This window comes from Doryrhamphus excisus, linkage group LG3 (assembly GCF_037039965.1).
Source record: "Doryrhamphus excisus strain RoL-2023G ecotype Guam linkage group LG3, RoL_Dexc_Guam_v1.1, whole genome shotgun sequence".
Lineage (NCBI taxonomy): Eukaryota > Metazoa > Chordata > Actinopteri > Syngnathiformes > Syngnathidae > Doryrhamphus > Doryrhamphus excisus.
The window spans coordinates 14,076,755-14,100,820 of NC_136359.1; the positions used below are offsets into that span (position 1 = coordinate 14,076,755).

General features: G+C 40.6%; 1 protein-coding gene across 4 annotated transcripts in view; it reads left to right on the top strand.

Moving 5' to 3' along the window:
- arb2a (ARB2 cotranscriptional regulator A) overlaps window positions 1-24,066 on the top strand; it is a 139,799-nt gene that overhangs the window by 32,841 nt on the left and 82,892 nt on the right. For all 4 annotated transcript variants that reach the window (XM_078789689.1, XM_078789688.1, XM_058071921.2 and 1 more), the window contains exon 7: window positions 22,539-22,757. In XM_078789689.1, coding sequence (XP_078645815.1) covers window positions 22,539-22,757 — 219 coding nt within the window. The remainder of the gene's footprint in view (window positions 1-22,538; window positions 22,758-24,066) is intronic.

The window sequence follows — 24,066 nt, forward strand, 5'->3', positions numbered from 1 at the left end:
CTACTAAAACCAAAGTTTTACAAGTATGTATCTTGTTCAGCGTCCAGGAAAATGAATGTGTGCAAAGAGCTGGCTTGGTTGGTTTAACACAGAAGCTGTTGTTGTGAGTCCAAAAGCCAGGTTTCCATTTCATTTATCACACCAAATGTTTTGAACACGTGCAACAGAAATGCCATTGTGCTTATTTGCCTCCACTATTGTTATGTGACTAGTATGGCTTTCTTTATCTTTGGTTTTACAAAGTTGATGTTAAATTTGCTCATTCATCATATTGACACATTGTCTTCTGAATCAAATCCCAATTCCTATATTTTTTTAGTATTAGAATGCTAAACATATCTTCACTAAGCGTTAAAATTAGATTTCAGTTCTAAATACTTAAAAATAGCTGGATAACTTGCTTATTTAGCTTGCATGTTTAAATTTTCATTTGGTTTTGCATATATCTGTCATCTGTAACACATATTTACTTTCTAAATGTAGTTTTATATTTGTAGTTTGTTGCTCCACATTGAAGTCTTTGGAGTGAAAGAACGAGCCACATGTATTAGTATAGTTATAATAAGTGTAGTCTTTAAAAAAAAAACTCGTCTTATGTTACTATAGTAGTACAGTATATTACTGCAGTATTATAAAGACAACAAGAAAGCAAGGTTAAGTTAGCATGAACGTGATAGCCACTTCCACTAGCACACCTGTGGGACAAAAAGGCAAAATGTGTAAACAAAGATGAAAGTTAAATGAGATTGAAAGGTGAACAATCACACATGCTGGCATAGGTAGGGGCAGCCTACGACATACTGTTTTCAATTGACTAAACATTTTATTTTTCATTCTCTAGATAATGAGAAACATCAAACAAATATTTAAATAAAGCACAGTGAAACGTTTAAATATTTTAAAGTAATTGTGGTCAACATGTACCTAAATAATAGGCTATATATGTGTCTATATAGCATATACTGTATATTGCATTGTTTTCAAGTATAAAAAGAAACCCAAATTTTTAAGGTGTTTTGCCATGGCACTGTGCCATGATCAATTGCATGTACGGAAACCCTGTTATTACAACACGACTACATTTGTTTGCCTTCCTTTTCCTATTTGTTTCTTGATATTTTAATCTCCGTGCTCTCCACCGTGCGCTCAGTCGTGCCGGCGCTAGCCTTCTGCTGAAAGCAGAGCCGCACAGCGTTGGATGGTTGATAATGAAGTTGTCAGAGGCGGGTTGCAGCGAGGCTGATGGGAGGGCCTGCCAGGCAGCCAATAGTGAAACCGCGTCTGTGATCAGCCAAGCATGATGGGAGACCACCCTGCACAGCGAGTGCTGAGGCCCGGCACAGCCCCCAGATCAAAGAGCTGGCCCTCAAATACACCAGCAATTAGAGAGATGCTTCATTCTTACGCTTGCACACACAACTGTGCAGCACACATTCTCATCACGACACAGAATAACACAAAAGTAAACAATGACATTTCAAAATAACACATTCAATTAATGCACATTTATCACATCTAGTGCTCACACACTATATCTATGGATTTCTAAGCTTTTAAAGTGAGAGTAAAAAAAGTTTTGCATGAATGTTTTAAGCCTCTCATTTGCCTCTTCTGCTTGTCTTGCACATCCAGGTCTTCTCTTCCTCCATCCTCTTTGTTGCCCTACTTTAGTTAAGATATCTCATTAGGAACCTCTTCTCTTTGGAAGTGTTGGCTTTCTCTTGCTCCTCTCTTCAGAAGACAAGAGTGTGGTACTTGATGTCAAATCGCTCTCTGTATTTCATTGGTACATTTAGAATTATGTGTCCTACCACCACCATGCCATGTCCCTCTGCGGCATCCCACCCCCTTCCCCTGTAGATTTGCGTGTACAAGTGTGTGATGCCGGAGGCACCACTGTTCTGTACCCAGCTGACTTCCTGGTGAACTCCTCTGCTGCAGATTAAAATAAAGACAAGTGGAGGAGGCCAGTGGATGTGTTTTTTTTTTGTCCCTGGTAAAAATAGACCATGTTTTCTAGAAAGTATGATAACGGATCCATGAAAGCATGTGTTGGTTGGATGTACCTCATGGTTTGACATCAAAGTAGTTGGAGGTCACTGAATTCAGAAGAAAAGTTTGGTTTATGTTGGTATGCACTTTAAATAAACTGCAGTCCATTGATTAGATAACAGAGGATTGTACATTATTAAACGTCTTTCCACAAAGTTGAGGTTTGTCCTTCTGTGTAAAAATGACACACGATGCCAAAGGAAAAAAAACATAAGGTCAGAGTTAATAGTTTACTAAGTGTAAGTTCACCTGTTGCCTTAACATTGCAAATCAACTCAACTTTATGCTATATACAACTAGTACACTCATGTTTGGGCCTTTGTATTCAGCTCTGAACTCCTATAGAGCAATTACACACAATAACCCACACAAAAAGCTTTCTAGATTTTCCAGACCCTGCACCTCTTTCTGCAATGCTTCCATGGGTTTCCTGCCTTCCGCCAAAATGGTGTGTGTAATTTACTCCACCCCCGGCCCTCCCCCAAGCACACCTTCCGCCAAGCCCACTCGACTGTGATTGGTCACTGTATGATTGGTCGCCGTATGAACACACACACAGCTTGTGCCAGAGCATACCCATAAAAGTCGGGGTTGCGTTGATATCAGTGGAACTTGGTGTTTAAAAAAAAAAAAAGTAAAACACAGTGTGCAAGCCATCCAAAACTGCCAAAACAAGGCTTGCTTCCAAATGTGCATACCACAGCCACAAACAGTATACAATCATACACACAGACGCACTAAATTATACAAACGAATGACCAAAGCAGAGAACCAAATGTCCCTTTAAACTCTTAATTAACATCTTAATCCAACTTGATGAGAAAATAATAAATTCACATATTATCAGGTAACTCTTTCCGCAATGGAAACATAAACGTATGTTTACTTCAGAACCTGCAAACTTAACATTTAAAATCCAAAACTTGACAGAGCTGTTCTGAGTTAACAAGCATTATTAATTTGACATAACTAAAACTGGCTGTAGTATTTTACAGTGTACATTGTACTGTACTTTTTTTTTTTGTGATTTCTGTTGTATTAACTATGTTAGATTCCTTGTTAAATTTGACTTCAGTTCAGTGTGCTTTTTGTTGAGATGGGAGTGAAAGCCCAGTGGATGCTTGGTATGGATGTACACATGGGGTCAAAACATGGGTTTAACTGCAGGGGCATTAACTCTCAGAGGGAGTTCTAGTTGTGTGTAATAGAAAAAGAGAGGCAGGGATGGAGAAAGCAGATGTTGTATTGATGCCACACCACGCTCCTCTTCTTGGTCCTGAATAATCATGATCCTGAGCTGATGGGATGCTGCTTCAAAAAGATGAGGTTAAGCTTGAACTGCAGATGAACTGGAACCTGCATATGAACCAAGGCTTGGTGGTAGCCCAGCCCAGGAGCCATCCCGATTCCCCCGCAGCCGGGGAATTCCTAAAGAGGATTGATGCAGAAATAAAAGAGCGAAGAGGGGGTGGGACAGCTTTTGCATCTTCTCATGCGTGCACATGTTACCAAATTGTTTGGTTTTGATGTTGAAAATAATTTGCTTATGTTTGCGTTTAGTTGTTTTCATGTGTGTGATAGAAGAAGAGAGAAGGGCTTCAGCTGGACTGGCAGGCGTGCAGCCGTTTGCTCCAGGCTGAGATGCTACCTTTTGATATTTTTTTTTTTCTTCATTCTCCCTCTCCATCCCTCGCTCCCTAAAACTGTCACTGTCTTTATGTAATCTCTTTGGGGCTTTTATCATCATTTTGCCTGTCTCTGATCTCAGCTTCTCTAAACTTGGGCAACAGATTCTGGGACAGATGTGTGAGCAGCAGGGACTGTTGTTCCACATCACATAGATAGGTGGCAGTATACTGTCAAGTTAGTTCTGCGTTCACCTATCTCTCCAAGATTTTTAGTGTTATCTACCGATCTATATATTTATGTGTATATATACTGTACATATTATAAAATCATAGTCGTGTATCGAGCTGGATTTGTATCTTTGTGGTCAATCTTGCCATCATATATCTTTCCTCCCAGTCTTCTTCCAGGCTACCTCTCAATTTTTAAACACTCCTCCCCTATTTCCCAAGAAGCTTATGTCCACTTAAATGTTAAAACGCAGAAACGTATGCGCTCATTAGATGCTGCGATTCATTCTGCTTTGTGGCATTCAAGCTCCTAGGAGAACAGATCGGTAAGAAATTGTTGCACAACATACCAGCTGTGGCTCAGGAGCATCAGCTCAGAAATTATGTGAAGAGATAAATGCAGAAACATACGCACACACACACACACACACACACACACACACACACTGTTTGCCCAGATCAAGGCCGTGGCTCGGAGGGACCAGAAGAGATCAGGCACAGAGAGCCTATGGAAATAGACGGCTTTGTCATCGAAACACCCACCTCTCTTCTCCAGAGACGTTCCATTCCGATATGATGGTATCCTCTCCAAGCAGCATTTTTTCTCCTCTTTCATCCTCCTGTTCCCTAACCAGCATTTTACACACAAACACACACGCATCTCTTGTACGCCGCTTTTGTGCTGTTGAGGTTTCAGCAGTTTTTGGTTTCAACACTGTACTCTACTCAACATTGTGATAATGAAAACAAATCATAAAAAAATTCAAAGGACTATATATAGTATGTATATATGGAATACTTTTGTAGGCAAAGAAAACCCGATTACAATCTTCTAAATACATTGTTTTACATTATTAGAGACATGAAATAACACCCGTGCAGTCACCTTCACATTTGTAATACCCAATATAGTGTAATTAGAGAAAACAACCTTTTAAGACAGACTTGTGCTTGTGCAGTAAATGTGCTCTGGTGCTGGTAGCGGAGCAGAATGGGTGGCAGTTACGAAGTGGCATCAGGGGTTCAGAGTTGAGTTTCAGTGTGTCATGGGGTATGGCCGCAACAGTAGCCTTATTATGATGTTATTATCATTAATGTACCTGATAATTTCAATTTGCAATAAATGCTTGTTGTGACAATCAAGTATGTTGCTGGTCTCATACGACGTTCACAAATTATGAGAAACCTACGGTATATACTCTGGGTGTTCTGAACCGATATTGATATCCGATATTGGACTGAAGTAAGTGGGTGCATTTTTTTTCATACCTACAATACTGGTATGGTATCAGAGGACCACCAAGTATGCTGTATTATATAAACTACCAGCCTCTGAAAAAGGATGACATGCTCCTCTGTGTGACCAGATAATAGCAAGTCTAAAAATCAATTACTTTCCTAACAAAACTTCATACAATGCTCTAAATCTGGACTGACTTTCTCGCCAACTATGCGTATCCAAGTCCATAAAACACATGTAGTGATGACTTTGCAGTAACGTAATAAAATGTATTAAACATACCCTTGTGATCATGAGTTATGCTGTTTAATAAAGTCCTGGAAAATTTTAGCCGAGATGTCACAGTGAAGTTGATTCTTTGGCCTTTTTGTAAGTATCTCCTACATAATCCCTTTATCCTATTAGACATTTATGTGAAATCTTGTCATAATCCTTTCACTTTATGTGACGTCACTGAGGCTTTGACTTTTGACCTCCTTTTTCGAATAACCTTGTCCTTGATATTTAGTGGATATTGTATCAACTCCATCTTTTATATTGCCCTTCCGTCTACAGTATTTGACTTTTCTTATCCTTTCTCGTCTATTGTAATTATCTTTCGATCCTTCATTCCAACTATATTTTCCTTGCAGGTTACTATTTAAGCATTGAGGTGCAGCTCTGTAATTGTACGTTTAAAATTGGGTTTTGGTAGCATTGATGAACAAGCCTTTTGTCCATACAAGTGGCTTTGCCTACCGAAATATCTGTCCCACTGAGCCGGAGCTATGTTATTAGATCAGCTAATCTGTTCTGGATCAAAATGGGAGAAACATATACAGTATCTGCTATACTAATCTAAATTAATGAACCAGTCTGAAAGACAAAAAATTAATAAATACATACATAAAAAGACAAACTCATGCTGGTGACCTCCTTGACCCAACCCTGCGTCCTGTTTCTCTTCATAGTTCCACTCCACACCTGAGAGTTTGCTGAGCCCAATTTGGCCACACGTTTTCAGGGTCAGCCAGAGTAGTTGGGTAAGATCCAGCCTGCTGAGTGCCAGCAGCAGGTCATCCCAGAGTTGGGTTGACCGGCAACAAGACCTGGAGTGATGGTAGATGGAGATGGGCGGGGACTGCAGAGCTTGTATCCTGCAGATTACAACGATGCTGTGTCTCCACACACACAGGATGTGCTTTTCAACATGCCGCTACCCTGTCCATGACTCTGTGACCCCGGGAAGTCTGTGTTAATATGTTTGTGTCATGTGCGTATGCGTGTGTCTAAAAAAACAGAGAAAAGGGACATTTTTTTCTGTAATGGGTAATCGCAGCATAAACTTTTCACCCCACTTTCTCATGTGATGTGATTAACACACTGGAAACACATTTGCCTTATACCCGCATTGTGTGTGTTTGTGTGTGGGTGGGTGGGGTGGTTACGTGCGCACAGGTGTGCATGTTTCTGAGCTAATAGCCATAAAAGTGGTGAGCTGTGGATTACATCTTGTTCAGATGATTATCTTTCCACCAGTCACTTCAAGGTCAGTTTTACAAATCCATTTACTGGCCAACAAATACCTCTTCAGTCACATGGCTTTCAAACAACTAATTAAAAAAATATTGTTGCTGTTTTCAATAATGCAATACCCCCCGCCCTCTTCTGGGTATTCTAACTGCTTTTATCTGCTTTTATATAATTTATATTTCATGTCATTTATGTCATCTAAGACCATCTCAATCTAGTAAAGCAGAATGTACAGATTTTGTTGGTTAGTCACTATAATGTTTTAAGACTTTTTTTCAGATTAATTAACAATGTATTGTAGTCTTCCTTGCATATTGCAATATGGAATATGCAATATGCAATATGCAATATGGAAAGTGGTCTTTAGACACAACATCTGCAGCAATGCAGTCGCTGTACTGGACAGTCATGGTGAAGAGAGAGCAGAGCCAGGAAGGCAAAGCCTTCAATTTACCGGTCAATGTATGTTCCTATCCTCACCTATGGTCATGAGCTTTGGGTCATGACCAAAAGAACGAGGTTGCAGATACAAACGGCTGAAATGAGTTTCCTCCTAGGGTGGCTGGACTTACCCTAAGAGATCAGGGTGAGGAGCTCCATCATCAGGGAGTGGCTCAGAGTAGAGCCACTGCTCCTTCACATCGAGAAGAGCCGATTGATGTGGCTTGGGCATCTTATCTGGATGCCTCCTGGACACCTCCCTGGTGAGGTGTTCACCAGGGCATCCCCAGGCAGGAGAAGGCCCCTGGGGCAGACCTTGGACATGCAGGAGGGATTTCCACTGCTGCTGTTGGAAATTAATAAAGTATCTGTCTATCTTATCTATGAATTTTGGACAAGACCCGATCGACAAGCCTGTCGTTAGTTTGGCGGAATAGCTTGCAAATATTAGCATGGATTGCTTGTTACACCGTTTGCTGTATCACCCACACATTGAAAGCTCCCCTGTTTTTGGTATGTTGGCGGAAATGACATAATCTGCGGTTAAAAGTGCCTTAACGGTCCATGGCTTGAGCGCCCCCTTACTTTGGCATGCGCATGGCAGTCTGCATATGCATATTGGTGTGAATAGAATAGGTTTGAAATGGTGAATATGCGTTTTTGAAAAAATCCATATTTGTGTGGACATGGCTTTAGTGACCGGCCGGAAAGAAAACCTACTGTGTCTCAGCCCTCCATGGCACAGGTTTTTAGTTGTATTAGCTGAAATATGTCAATACCAACTTGCAAAGAAAAAATAAGTGCAAAAAATATTTGTGTTATAACCTACATTTCTACCTAACAGCAAATTAGAACCAGAATAACAACAGTAATGTATCTATATTATATATTTTTTAATAATCTATGATTACACAGATATGATACATGTGATGATTTTATATTCACGTGATCCCTATAGGGTCAAACTTAACAACAAGGCAGTGTGTGTCTGTGCATGTTTCTGCACTTGTCTTTTCTGTCATTAGCGGTGCGCCATATCTCAAGACCCTCATTCTAAGATAATTGTGCAGCAAGTCCTCACACTCCCCTTTAACCTGAAAACCAAGCTCATTGCAGCCCCCAGAGAAAGCAACCCACCCCCACCAAACAAGGTAAAAAAAAAAATCCCAAGTTGTCCTTGTGCATAAAAGTGGATTCGACTCTCCAACACCTTTTCAAATTAATATTTGTTATGAGCGCCATTCTGCCAAGCCCCGTTTCTGTTCCCCGCTTTTGTTCCTGCGTTTGATGTAATGGAGGCAAGGACAAAGAAGAGAGGGAGCAGAGTGTGTGAAAATGGTAGTTAAGTGGGCTTAAGGGCTCCTTCAGTAGCTTCTGAAAGGCCTGGACCTTGAATGGGACCCTCGCACCGCTAAGCTGTAGTGCAGTAAACAAGACAGGTCCAGCACAAAGGTGCGTCTTAAATGAGCACAGACACCCTCCTCCTCTTTTTGACTCACCGCAGTCTCCCACCCAACTTTGACATCTGGCCAAGCCCAAGATCTAGCTGAGTTCCCCCTCTTCACCCAACCCAACTCCCTTTTGTTTTCACACGCCTTCATTCTTCATCACTCCTCTGGTTTGTGTTTGTGTTCATATACCGACACGCTGAGGTGGGAACAGGGTAGGTCTAGCCTCGCCGCCCGCCTGCCTAGCCAGCCTTGTCCCCAGTGCCTGGGCGGTTCGGCTCTTTTGTTTAGTTAATTGCAATGAGTATAATGTACTAGTCTCTCTTAGGCCCACAAAAGACAATTAGACAATCCCAAGAATTTAATGAGACACCAGCAGGCCCAATCTTCCACTCTCTGTGGGCACCCACTATGAGGAGGGGGGTTGTCATGTCCGTATCTGTTCTTCTATAGTGGCCAGATTGTTGCTATGCCCATCAGAGAACTCACCAGCCAGTATACAAAAACAACAATCAAATGACACACACAAAAAATTAAAAAATGGCCTCTAGATAGATTGTACTCATATGGCACAAATCCAGGCGTGTGACACCTTGGGATTCTCCTCTGAGGAAGTGCTCTTCCTGGATAGGACAGGACTTCCTGGGAATGTCCATGTAATTATTAAGACTGATTATCCTGTTCGCTCAGTGAAAGGACCGAGTACTTGACAGTGTCTTCCCCAAAAGGAAGAAGGATGGCTTAGAAGTGGGGAGGTGGGGGTGGGGTGGCTGGGTGATAGACAGAACCCCAGGTGGGACTTTACCCCACTCTATTCTTTCGCTTTCTTTCTCTCTTTATTATAGCCCCTTGTTCTTTCCTTATTCTATCCCATTTTTTTGACATACATTTTATATTTTTCCTTTCACAGGATCATGCCAAGATAAAGCAGCATTTAAAGACATGGAATTATTCATAAATGACTCATTATATCGTGCTTAACCTTTCAGGGAGATTAATTAATAATCATATCAATATGCTATTGTTAAGTGGCTGTAATTCACAGCCTTAAACCTACATGTCACAAAAAAGAGGGCTTTTTTAAAATTCCACATCCATCTTATTTTCCTCATCTCTATTCTCCACTTTTGTTTCCCCTCATCCTGTCATTCCTCTACCTTTTTTTTCTTCCCTGGCTAATCATGGTGTTACAACAAAAGACAGAGCTCCATTATTGCATATGTGCGTCCCACAAGAAAGGAAATGAGAACGGGACAGAGGGTGGCCGAGGCCTGACACTGCACTATTAATCTTCCAGTAAAGCCTTGTCAGGCCGAAACGGACACAAATGGATCACTCCCATTAACTGGGGGAGTGTAGGTAAGGGCTTTAACAAGCGTTTACCAGAGTCCATTTTCTCACTAATGAAGAGGGGGAATAACCAACCTCCCAGCCAAACCTGCCAGATCACACTTTTGGTCTAGATGGACTGCAAAAGAATATGTGGAGGAATGGATAACACCGCTGACAAAATTTATCAGACACAATAAAATACAAAAGCTCTTAGGCCATACCCCATATGTGAAGGTCAAAAAAAGTGGCTGTAGTCTGATCTGAGGAATTCAGACAAGATCATAATTTGCGCTTCTCTGTGTTATTTGGAGCAAGTCAAAGAAATATCTAATGGCATAAGGCAGTACTTGCTTTCTTGCAATCTCCTCTGGTTTATACAGCTCAATATACATCTTATTACTGATGCCTGAACAGTTTCACAGTCCTTCAAGAAAGGAAGTTATCCAACAGAAGGGTGGGTGCTGTTTGATTGGGTGCATTTGGGAAGAAAAAAAAAAGTTCACATACTTAACTTTTATATGAATCGCATATAACAGCATGCAAGCTGAGATGTAAACAGCCACGTGTGACCACATTGCATTCACACTAACAGTTTGTCCTGTGATCCATCTTCCAATTAATGCAACACTGTAGCTCAACTTCTGTCCATGCAGCCCTGAAACCTGCTGGTAATATCATGGCTACTTCAGGTTGGACAGTACATTTACGTTTGAGCAATGTATCATCAATATCTAATGCAGGGGTGTCAAACTTGTTTTCAGTGATGGCCACCTCGCAGTTATGGCTGTCCTGAGAGGCCCACTTATAATATATACAGTTTTTTAATATAATCAATAATAATAATCAATATAACGTCACACAATTTCCCATTTTTCACTCACAAATAGCTCCTTGTGCGCTTGTGGGTTTTCTCCTGGTACTCTAGTGTCCTCCCACATTCCAAAAACATGCTAGGTTAATTGGCGACTCCAAATTGTCAATAGGTATGAATGTGAAACATTGTGTGCATGTTTGTCTCTATGCGGCCTGTGATTGGCTGGCGACCAGTCCTGGGTGTAACCTGCCTCTTGCCCGAAGACAGCTGGGATAGGCTCCAGCACGCCCGTGACCCTTGTCAGGATAAGCGACATTAAAAATGGATGGATGAATACTCACAAATTGATCACAGTCACTCCAAACATTGTCTGGGGATGAAAATTTGAAAAATTTGAATTTTCTAGTTTATAAATTATGTTGCTGTATGTATTAGGACAGGTCCCAAACATGCACCAAAATACAAGGTTATAAAAGTGCAATACTCGACAAATGTTTAGACACACTTACCAAATGAAAAGGTGTATTTTCTATTGCAAAACTTACCAAATGATATAAATAAAAAGGTCTGTCCAAACTTGTACTGTAGTGTCATGCATTGCCATAGCACTGACTTATTAATAATTAAGAACACAGCAGACATGGATCTCATTAATTACCTCTTAAATGGCTACGTTAAGTAGTACTTTTATCAACATTCAAATATATTTTACTACACTTTTGCAAATTCCACCATCCATCACAGCTTGCCTCCCAGTTATTGTCCAAATGGCCCACTTGAATTTCACAAGAGTTTATTAATTAGATAAGCTTCTAATGTAATGTTGCATTTTACTCTTCAAGTTCATGTGTTAACACAGTCAGTTTGTGGTGTTATGGCTCTCCACAAACTCCCAAGGTAAAGCGACAAAATGTGAGGATAGAATTCAGCGTCTTCCTTCCAGACAACCCTCCCACTTCTCCCCATCTACCCTAGCACTCCCCCTCCTTAGATATACACGCACATTCACACACCCCAAACATTTTTAATTATATCTCCTCCCAAGTAGTGTGTCTCAGTAACCAAGGAGCTGACATTGATGCATGTGCTGATAAATCCGCAAACACTGGAAACAAGATTAACAAAGATTTTGAGAAGAGGGTGACAGCTAATTTTGCGCAATGGTTCGCGCCTCGTTCAAGAGTGATGTTTTTGATAGAGCGAGCCACGCCTGAGAATTCAAGGCAGGAACACGGGGGGAGAAGGGGAGGGTGTGTGTGACTGTAGTTCTAGCAGTTTAGCACATTTGCACCTTTCAAATCTTTTTTTTTTTCGTCCCCAATCTTTTTCCTCTGTCACTTAATTTGTCTGTCCTCTCCACTGAGAATTCAGTTTAGTTTGTTTTCCTCCCAGCAGAATGGCCCAACTGAGTCCCAATAATACCTCACATTACTCAGTTAATATATTACAATACAGTCACTGGTCACTGTTATTTTAATGTATTTTGCAGAGTTGCATTTCTAATATCGTCTATATTTTGTTTCACATAATGGACAAAATATTACAACCATACAAAAGTTCTACATCACTACAACTACGACAATGACAACATGGTCAGAACTGAGTATTGTCTTTTTCTGTGTAAAAGTTAGACTCATTCAATTATGCAGGTGCACCTAATGTTGTGCCCAATTTCCTTTCTTGTGCCGAGACTACTTGTGGGAATTTACACGTATCTGGGTGCGGTGTTTGTGTTGTGGCCCAATCAACTTGATCTAATCAGCAGTATGTACTGTGGTGTCGGTGACATGCTACGCAAGACCTGTGGCCTGAGTGTCTCTGAACTGGCTGTCAACCCACTGAGACAACGATACACACTCCTGAGAGAAAGATATCAGTCTGCCTCATCGTGTACACACACACACACACACAGGACAGAGAACAAGATAGCAATCATACTTCTACCGCTGATTTCCCATTTTCTCCTCACACTATCCAACCACCTTCTTTTCTCCTCACTGCAGCCAATTTCAGGTCTATACAGTAGAAACAGCTTGCAGATTTCTTTTGTTCTTTTTTCCCCTGACAACTTTTTTTTCTCCCCCCACCTCCTTATGGTGACGTCTCCCTTCTCAGAATTGATCGCACCCCCTGTTTCTTCATTTGCAGGCATCTTGACAGCTTCTTTCACATTGTCTTTGTCCATTCCTCCTTCTCCCTGTCTCTGTGTGTCTCCTTTGCCCCCCCACCACCCACCCCCATCTGTGTTCGCTTCGGTTTGCTCCTATCCCAACTTGATAATGAGGAATGCAGTGTGACCCTGACCTCCATTGGCCCTGCAACCACCTCTGACCCTTCCAGGTGACCTCCGGTCACTGTTTTGACAGCTTGATTAATTACCTATGGTTATGATTTATGAGAAAAGCGGTATGTAAAAATAATAGACAACAGGTGGTCCTAAAAAAAAAAAAAGAAAGTAGATTTGAAAGAACCTTTGAGTGAGGATTGTGGTAATGGACTGGACTTTGTGTGAAAGAGAACTGAAGAAAACCTTGATGTGTTTTACAGCTGCTTTTCATGGTTAATTGCTTTCAACTGTTTTTGAAGCCTGCGTCAGGTTAATAGGAAAATGTCTACTGGTCCAAGTTTTTTTTTAAGCTTACCATAATATAGCTGCAGAGGGAAAGGATGAAGGGGATTCCAGCATACATGCGTAGTGTGTGTGTGCTGTGGAGCGTGAACCCAGCCATGTGGTAATGACACTTGGGGAAAATGCACTTGAAGACACACATGCTCAAATATTCTGCACTACCTCTTGGTTGCATCCTGTGAAAATAAGCAGAGTAAATGGCAGGATAGAGCAGCCTCTGTGTTTACCATTCACACTTCAAACACAGCTTGTGATTGGCTGTGGCAACCTCAAGGACCTGTAGTGCAGCTCCACTTAGAAAGAGGTCACTCTCTCCTAGACTATGTGTGTGGCATTATGGCTATATAGATGCGCCCATACTCCTTTTTGTAGCATTTGCACATAAGAGAACCACTATCAAAATGAAATGAATTCTCGTAGCTATTAAAGTTACTGCAATATTTCACATACACTTCACATAACGACAGTCCTTTTGGTCAACAGGACCACCAGGTTTCTATGCAGCCCTCCCGCTTAGGTCACAATAACAGGGCAAGGGTAAGGGAATAATCTTTGACCTTTCCCCTGTTGAGGTCGTTGTGTTGCTGTGATGTTCAGTAAGATTAATACCAATGACACAGCAGTATTGTCTCATCAAAAGAATTTGGATTGTTGGCAGATAACAGCCATCACAGCACGCTTGCAACTCGTGGATCAACAATTTTGAAATGCGTTTTATTTGTTTATTTATCTTGTAGGGTTAAAGGACATTTTAAGATGGTCCAAACATGAGGTGCCTCAAAGTGGTCAGTACATACGTATATATTTTTGATTATGTGGTTGCGTGAGAGTTGTTAAAGCCATTCTACTGTGTTATTAGAAGATGTTTATTCTGTGCACTGATACGTACCTTTCAGCAGGGTTGTTCCTTTTTCTCTCTATTTATTTTTTGTAGTTAAGCCTCCCCCTTTCTTTTCGCCTCTTTTCCTGATTTATACATTAAATAGTTAGGCAGGAGGGCAGGGACACACCTATCATTCCATGATCTATATCTCTCTGTGCCCTCATTAAAAATACATGTGTATGCTTTGGGGAGACAATATAGAATTTATAAATCAAAATGCTAACGGCGTCAGAATAATCCACCTGTCCTTATTTCCCCACAGCTTTCCAGCTGTGGGCTCAGTAGTCTTCTTGTGTATAGCGTATTGTGACAATCACATTTTATACTCTCATTTTGAACTCCACTGGAAGTATTTGTTAACGGTGTTCAATGTTCAAGCAACACCACAAAAGGGATTCATCCTTCTGAAGGTCACACTTTTGCTTTTGAAGACCACCCCATTACGTACCTGCTCAATATATTTTGATTAAATTATGTAGCCATTTATTTACAAAGATGAGTTGTTGTGGTGTGTAGTTATAAACTAGCGGAAACTCCAAAAACAAGAATACACTTGATACAGTTTTTTTTATAGTAGTTAATCTATTAAAATGACCAAGTGACCATGGAGTCTTGAACCTCTAAATTCCATTGCTGTAAGTTTACATTCATTGTCGCATCTTTGCTAAAGACAAGCGCCAAAAAAAAAAATGTTGATAAATGACTCTGGTAACATTTACTTGCACAATCGATAGCTCTGACAATTTCCACCTGGACGGTGATTAATGTTACATCCACCCCCACAAGCCTCACACGCCCCTACGCCCCTAAGCCTGCACCTCCCTAATGTGTGGTGCTGAGAGCAGATGAAGCGGGCCCTAAGAACTTTGTGTATATGCCAGAGCATATTGTGTGTTAATGTGGTGGAGTGTGTCTACGCAGGTGCTTGCTAACATCCTCACAATCATGTGCTCACAAGAAAAAGCGATAGGCAAACACTCTGAGGCATTGGTAATGAATGAGTTACTGGATTAGTCTTAAATGTGCCCTTACTATTTGTGTTTCTTTTCACCAAGGTGCTGAAAATAGAAAGGTCGGTAGGAGCGAGACATGAAAATTAAAAGAAAGACATGTAAATGTGTGCTGAAAAAAAAAAGAGCTGAAGCATCAGGGATCAGAAGCTGTGCTATTCTCTTCACTTCCTCCACCCCACTGTTCCACTTTGAACTCATTTATAAATATTCAACTCCACATATAAACAATTTCCAAATGAGCCCAGACATTCGTGCCAAGGTTAAAAACCCTGCTTCTTATTACCAACACGACTAGCTGTAGAGTTTAGCATCTAATTCTAACCTAAACTATTTGTGCTCATTAAGATCAAGAGAAAAGCTCATCATTACCACACTTTCTTATTAACTTCCACGTGTGAGCAAACACTGACTTATAGCCTTTGAACTTGAATTTAGATGCAATTAAATTTGCTCTCTTTATGAGAAGCGATAGCAATGTAGTGGGCAGATGGTGAGAACTGGTGGTTTTATTTTATTTCCCCAGATAATTTAATTAACAGGTAAAGGTTACAGCATTGCTGAACATCAAATGGTACCTTTGTCAGTTTGGATAAATTGAAACATTTTTGTCAAGGAGTTTAATGCAGGGGTGTCCAAAGTATGCAGTGTCTTTAAGTATGGACATTAAAGACATTTGACAAGGTTGTGTTGCTCCTGTGAGTTGCATCTCTTGAACTATACATCCATTTTTTCTACATTCTTTGCTATCATAAAAATATAAAAATAAGTTAACCGCTTAGTCCATTATTCACAATCCTTTCATTCACAACCACAATTGTAAAAACATGCATGTTTCTTTCTTTTTTCTGTGCATTATAAAGCAATAAAATGACTTAATATGAGCTAGCTAACAATGCACGTCATTGGGACCTAAAAAAACAGTGTTTAATTTATGTAACTGACTTGTATATTATATATATATTGTATTGTATTATTAGATATATGTATATATATATATATATATATATATATATATATATATATATATATATATATATATAATAGTATATTATATAGGAATAATCATATTTATCTAGCGGATTTACATGACGCCTCGCCAGCCGCTCATGTCAGCGTCACAGACGGAACAGATGGACGAGTGGATACCTGGCTCTCAATTTCACTAGGAAGATTCAACAAGATGCTTTTTTTTTTTTTTTAAATCTGCGGACCGTAGCTCAAATCTTGTGCTGGAAGACGCAGCTATCCCAATGAGAGCGGACATTATAAGTCTTGTCGCTGTTCCTATGCTGCTGTTTTTGACAGAAGTAACAATATACTTGTTAATGCATGATCACCGCATGAATATAAAATGATTAAACTTTGTTAGAGGGTTATTATTGAGGGCTTCATAGTCGAAATAAGTACCTCCCAATTACGTGCATTGTTAGCTAACTCAAACTAACACATTTTCTTGCATTATAGTGCACAGAAAAGGTAAATATGTGTTCATGTTTCACATAAAGATTATGAATGATGGGCAAAATCCCCCCAAAAGGTGCAGCTTCAACATTAGCACATTCATAATGAGTGGTGACTCCTGTAGCTAACCAGGTTTGGTTTGAACTCTAAAGTTCAATCTAATTCTAAATTGCACAACCTTTGGGGCATTTGAATAGACATCGGAACCCCGGTTTTCATCATTAACCTGTTCCAAAAGGCCAGACAAAAACCAAAACATACAAAAACATTTTTCCCATAAGAAATAAAGTAAATGCATTTAATCCCCCAAAATATTAATAATAATTATAGCTTTACTGTGAAATACATATGAATGGCGAATAAAATTTAAAAATCAACATTTAACATCATTTTTATCTTTATTGAAGACTGTTGCTGGTTAGCACAATGATGAGTGTAAACCTCAGCAGCAGGTAAAATCATTAATTCACACACTGGCCTGGCTCACTTTCTATTATATGTCCCTATTAAACCATTCCCTCTGAAACCCATGTTGAAGGTTCCTACCTTTACATCACAATCCTTTTGTCCGTCTATAGTGTACCATCTTGAGAAAAACACTATCCATTCTTCACAGAGACAGTCACCAACATGTGGGTGCTTTTTTGGACTAATTTCTTAAGCTCAGTGTTTGGCCATATGATAACCGAGACAGTGTACTAAAACTAAGACATATTACTCCACTGTTCCACTGTATATAGATCTCATTAGACTGAGTGGATGTCCCCAGTATTGTGGATATGGCACTGTGGTGCATGCAAGTATTATGATTTCCCCTGCTGACCACGTATTCTTATTGTAATATCTCCTTCTCTGTTTTCCATGTCAGCTTTTTTTCTTTTTTACTTTTACAGAAAAAGCAGTGAGATAATAATATTGAGTCAAGTTTAGGTGCTCTTTGACAGGCGCCCCCTGGGCATCCATAGTTATCAAGAGGATGATGGATTTTGTCCTGACAGGCTGATGACAGTCCCATCTCATATCCTCTCACATCACCCCTAAGATCCACACATGTCTTTTCATCACCCCTGTGGTACAGTAAAGTAGTCTCATGCCCCTCTGTTCTTAGAGAAACATAGCAGTGTGTTGAGAGAGCATTTAGGGTGGCGGGGTGGCTTAGACTGATGCTGTGTTAAAAAGAAAAAGGGGGCACCGTGACTTAATGTGACAGTACTGTGCGATCTGTGTGGTATCTCAGCTGAAAAGGAGAGGGGTGAGTAAAGAGGGGGATTGATTGGATGGGGGGGGGGGGACTTGTAGACTGTCAAGGTCACACAAAAGCAGACTGAGCTTGTACTCCGTATTACTGTATTATTCGTCCTTCTTAAGGGTACTATCTAACTGTTCTGGTTGTTTAAGTTTTTGCTTTCATATTATATGATAATCTAACCTGTTGAAAATTTCTTTGTGAGTTGTTGTGCCACGTTTCAATCTTAATCCCTCCCTTCCTCCTCCTCCTCCTATTGGCCACGCTGGGTGACCCTTTCCCATTGTCAGTCAAGCCTCAGGGGCGAATCAGGTGCTGCATATTGCTGAAACAAGGAAGTGAAAGCTGTTCAGAAAAGGGATCACCTCTTGCCCCGACCCCCTTGACAGAAATCTAATAGTGTATGCCACCTACGGGGGCAATTTTAATGGACACCCGTAAACTCTGTAACAGCGGGTGCTCGCCTGTACAAGTACACAAATGCATTAAGATGAATTAATGGCTCCCATTCTTTACCGTGACCGTTGGTGCAATCTAAAATTCACACGACCACGCCGTCCACTGTCCTCACTGCATGCACCCATGACCACTATCAGCCATGCTTTGTACCTGTCAAGTGCTGTCCTTTTCCCCCTCGCCCAGAGCCCTGCTCACGACATGAGAGCTCTCACATCAAAGCCGTGCTAAGCTTCGCTCGCACAGATGAAACACCCTCTCACTCCGGCTGCCTCGCTCCCCACTCCTGCATATTAGACACATTTCATTTCATTTTCAGTGCCATTGGAAAAATAGAGGTGCTGCTGTCTTAAAGGGGGGGGACATCTTATTTACTAACCCTTGTACGGGCGGGCACACACACACAGGCAGCACTTTTGCTAATAATTCAACAAGAGGAGAAAATAATGATGTGGCCATCTTGGTTTTGGATGAAAAGCCTCCATTGGAACCATAAAGGGAGCCCATAGGAGGCTTATGAAAAGAGCATCATGCTATTTGTAAGCCTAAATATTCTATAACAAAGATTTCAGTATGGTTTAGTATTATTTACAAAAATGTAATCTTGTTTCCACTATTTCAATGATTCCCAGTGCAACATGGCGGTAGATGGCCTAATGATGAAAAAGGGCTTCTCGTCATGATGACAGAAGCTGGTTTCTGTAGCAGTGATAGCCTTTGTTTTGCTATCAGATGCAGGACAGGCCAACAAAAGAGTGCTAAGGAGCGTCCAGAGCAGGGTGATGGGGGTCGGGGTTCCCTCCCATAGCGGGGTCGGAGTAACCCTCTTGACCGCTGGCCCCAGGGCAGGGACTCAGTGTGGTGGTGGCACTGGGGCACCCACAGGGCATGGGAAGAGGCTCAACCTGCACACTGCAGCAGAAAAGACATGGCTGACCCAACGCTCGAGAACTGTGTGTGTGTTTCATTTCAGACAGTGCCTGTGTGTGTTTCGTACAAAGACAAAGTAACCCCAAATGTTACAAATCTGTGTGGGGGAGATTTAGTTAGTATAAGAAGCAGGTGGACCCGAGCTTTGCAAGTATTTGTTTGGAGATTCAGACTTTGACAGCACATCACAACACAAAGATCAGATTTAGCCACACTGTTTCAGTGTGGGCAAGACTTAACAGTTAACACAAAAGACTGACTGACCTCACTTTGGAACAGTTTTGGAGGATTTAGCTGTCACAAAACAAGGATGGATATTAGCCTTGTGAGAGAAATTATACGGCATATGTGCCGTTTAAGTACAATGCATTTTTGGCCCTTTGTGTAACTTTTTGTAGTACACGTTAAACAAGAAACATGCAATTATTACACTTTTTAAAAATAAATATTTATTTAGTATTTAAGTAGTTGCTCTGTTATTAGATTTGGACTCATTGTTGCGTGTACGAGACATGGGGAGGAAGTTGCTAAGCAGGGAGAGCTGTCAGCTGTCCCGACATCAGTGTAAGCTTCTCAGTGTCAATTAATGTCGGTCTCCGACATGGAAGCGAACATGGCGGCGCTGCTCCTCTAGACGGCATCAGCACTGGCTGTCTTTACAGCAATGTCCTTATGGGTGATTGCACAACTGAAAGGGTTACTCTTAGCTCGCTTAGGTGTGTTAGCCCACCTCAAAACAAAGGCCATGGGCTATAGGCCAAGACCGAGTGTTGTGGCATTAGGAGGAAGCTACATGCTACTCGGCCCACTTGAGGTTAGCATCAGAATGCTTAAGGGTGGAAAGGGTTATTGATGAGTGAGGGGGCGAGGGTTAGGGAACTGAAGGCTCACCCTGCTTGTAGGCCACTCAGGGTTAGCAACAGAACACGTGGACATGTGTGGTTGGACCATTAACTTTTGCCCTGGGAAAACCAGGATTAGTGGGAAAAACAGGAACACAGAGATGCGATGTTGTTTGATGTCTTTTCCTCCTTCAAACACAGTCACACGTGGCCCTTTTGTATCTTGGATGCTGTTATAATTCAGATGGAATTATTATTGTACAACTGATGTTTTTTGCATTGAGTTCATTATTTATTTGATGGTAGTACAGCTACTGTACAGTTTGTGCATATGCATGCCACTGCATGATTCCATGTGGTCTAACAAACATTTTGTATGAAATTGTAACAAAAAAAAGTGTTTATATGTTTTCTTTACTGTATATAGAAATCCCAAACTGGTGCCCAAAAAGTCCTGCTGCAATACACAAACTTGGCGCACATACCCAAGGGACAAATCTTGTCATTATTATGACAAATTAGGGTAGAAAAATAATTTTTATAATAACAGTTTGGAAAAAAAAAGATAGTCAATGAAAACTCTAAAATATGTCAAATTTCTACAAATTACTGCATGCATTTGTGTCCAGAATCTCACCTCATTTTCCTGACAGGCTTTCTATTATATCCATGCATTTGTTTCTGTTTTCTATATAATTATTTTTGATGAGTTCCCTCATGAACTACTCCCTTCGGCTATGTTACCAGGCTGCCACCAGTGGGCAGTGCCACAAAGCTGGTGTGGCTCTAGTTCTATTACATCCCTCCATCTCTTGCTTCCCTTGCTTGAGTCTGATCTGTTTTCATCTGGTCATCCATCTGTCTGCATGTATGATAGCGTGACTTCAACGCTCTCGTTGTGCGCAAATGTAATATCTGTGTCCCGAATTCAATAGATCCCTGTCCAGCAGTCAAACTCATGAAGATATCAGTATACTCCTGGATATACATCACTCACTAAATGATGACACGTATCTCCAAGAACAACACTGAACAGGACTATATTGTAGTGTATATTGTATGTTTTATCTGCTTTCCACTGCATGGAACATTCCAAAATGCTCAAAATTAATATGACAATTTCATTGAAAAATGTTATTTAAAAAAAAATACTTTATGAATATCACTGCGACAGACACATTTAAATATATTTGAAAATGAGTGGAAATCAGACTTAATTCCATAATCTGAATAAGTGACAATGTGTCATTTTGTCGTTGTCAACACACGGCAGGTGTTAAAGGAAAGGGTGTGTGGCAGGTTTGATGTCGATGGGCACAGAAGGGACACACACATTCACAGGCATTGAAGGGAGGACAAGCACATTGCGTTAACACTTATTAAGAAAGAGATGATGTGTGTGCTGCTGTGAGAAGGCAGCGAGGACGCCAAGAGAGACGCCACCTCTCTTAATTCCTTCTCACATCCCCTAAAGGTATTTGTGTGTATCTCCCATACTTGTCGGCATGTGTTGTGCGGTGTGAAACTGCCGTGTGTGTGTGTGTGTCCATTTGAATCTGATGGGGTTTGTGTGTATTCACAAAAGGAGTTGTGTGGGAACCTCCAAAGTGAAACATGATTCCACTTATTTCCTGCTGTATTCTCAGAGTGCTCGGGACAATAAACACAGGTAATTAAAATTGTTTGCAAAGTTGAAGAAGTCATTACTGGCGCTACAATAACAAAAACAATGTCCATCTCACCGTGATTAACTTGTTGTTTTCATTTTGAGGGCACATGTCAGTTACATTTTTACATTTGTTGTTGAAAGTGTGTAATTGAAGCTGCTTTTTATATCAAGTTTGTCTTGGAGTCTATACAAACAAATCCTGACAAATACACACGTTTGGAGATGGGGCTACACAAATCTCAGACTGAGTGATGTTGGATCGATTGAGTTTGATATTAAGAGACACATGGCCTTTAAAGCCACTAAGTACTATTCACTGACTGAAGCTGCTGCTGTTTTTTTTCCCTTCAGTGATGCAATAATTTAAGTGTCTCCTGGTATCATTTGCTCAGGAATGTACACACGACATCAGTGTAAAAATAAAATAATTGTATCACTGAAAGCAAATTATAAAAATAGGAAACAATTTAGTGTAATAAAACTGGGCTTTTATGTGTGTCCATATACATATAATCTAATCCTTTTACTTAGTAATCCGTTTATGGAATGCCTTTACATTTCAGTTTTTCATTTATCACACAAATTAAGGCATGTATAAACAGGCAAATTTAAAACAAACTATATATATACATATATATATGTATTATATGCTCTATATGTAAATGATATTGATTCTGTGTTTAAATACTGTACATCGTCTTCTCTGTGTTTTAGGAGGGCTATAGTGTGATGGTACTCAACCCAAACGAGAACTTCCTGGAGGTAGAGAAACCCTACAAGTCGTCCACTCTGCCCTCACAGACCGAGCCTTTGGACGAACCTGCCGAAAAGAAGGAACGTAGAGATGACAAAGAGGGCAAGAAGAGGAGAGAATTTTATGAGAAGTACCGCAACCCACAGAAGGAAACAGAGACGGAGCGGATCCCTATAAGGGTATGTCGTTTGGTGTGAGGAGTGAGGGAGGGAGGGAGGGAGGGAACTAGCAAGGGAGTGGAGTGAGTGTTTGGAGAGGCATGGTGGCAGGAACAGAGGACTAGATGTGCATCATACACAGACAGGATAGGTGATGTTTTGGGTTTGTGAAAAAAATACTTAAGTGGGAAAATCGAAGAGAGGAACTATGGAAGGGACAAAAGATGATGGGGGAGGTGTCCATCGGAGAAGGCAAGGGGAGGAAATGTTAAGTAACAAGGGTGGAAGGGAGGATGGGAAGCAGAAGGAGAAAGAGAGGCTCTTGTGTGGTCAGCCTGTGTGTGAAGAGGTTGGCCGGGCTCCAGTCGCCTCTCAGTGAGCAAGTGTTAACCACATGGCTACCTCCCTCTCGCCCTCTTTTTCTCCCTCTTTCCCTCTTGCGCTCTTCCTCTCCGTGATGATGGCATTGGGCTGGTCAGTGCAGCTCGGGCCCTTCAGTCTTTGTTGACTACTGGGATTATTATCTCGCCAACACACACTGTGCAAAGTCACTGCAAAATTCCTATCATGTGACACTGATTGCACACAAACGCACATATTAACAGATGTGTAGACACACGTCTGGAACAAGCTGTGGTCAAACAAAGGAAGTTAGTCATTGAATAAATGTATAGCCATTGTGGAGAATAATTGGGGCCCGATTCAAGTCACATTAAAGAATATTTTTATGGACTGCTTTTGTAACTACAAAAATAAACAGTAAAATTAGGACCATAATGGTGCTGTAATGGCTGTAATGAATATGTAAATATTAATTACAGTTAATTACTCTTTTACGTTCGGGTCTCATATATGGAAAGTATTTTAAAATAATGAATTGCTGGATATATGTGTTAAGAGTGACTGACTATTTTCTTAACAATCAATTGTCACTGCATCTGTCCTGCACTGAAACCTATCATAAACTTGGCCGGCCATACCACAGATAGGCTCCGTTATTAATAATATATTTGCCTAAAACCACTATATTTTAGTTAGGGTTGGACTTCATCAGAAAATGTTAATTAACTCAAGACTACGGTGGTTTTCACCCAATTCCTTATTTCTTTCATGCTACTTACTTATGATGAGAGCATGTTCTTGTCTTTAAGGGCTGATGTAAGTTTGTAAAGTACAACTATACATGCTCCAGTAAGAATTTGTAATACACTTCTTTATTTAAAGTCAGACAAGACAACATAACTTATCTTGTGTCAACATTTACTTTCAATAAGAGGCAGGAAAGCTTTGCTAAGTTTAAAACAAGGCCATATGCCTCAAGGTTTCTTTG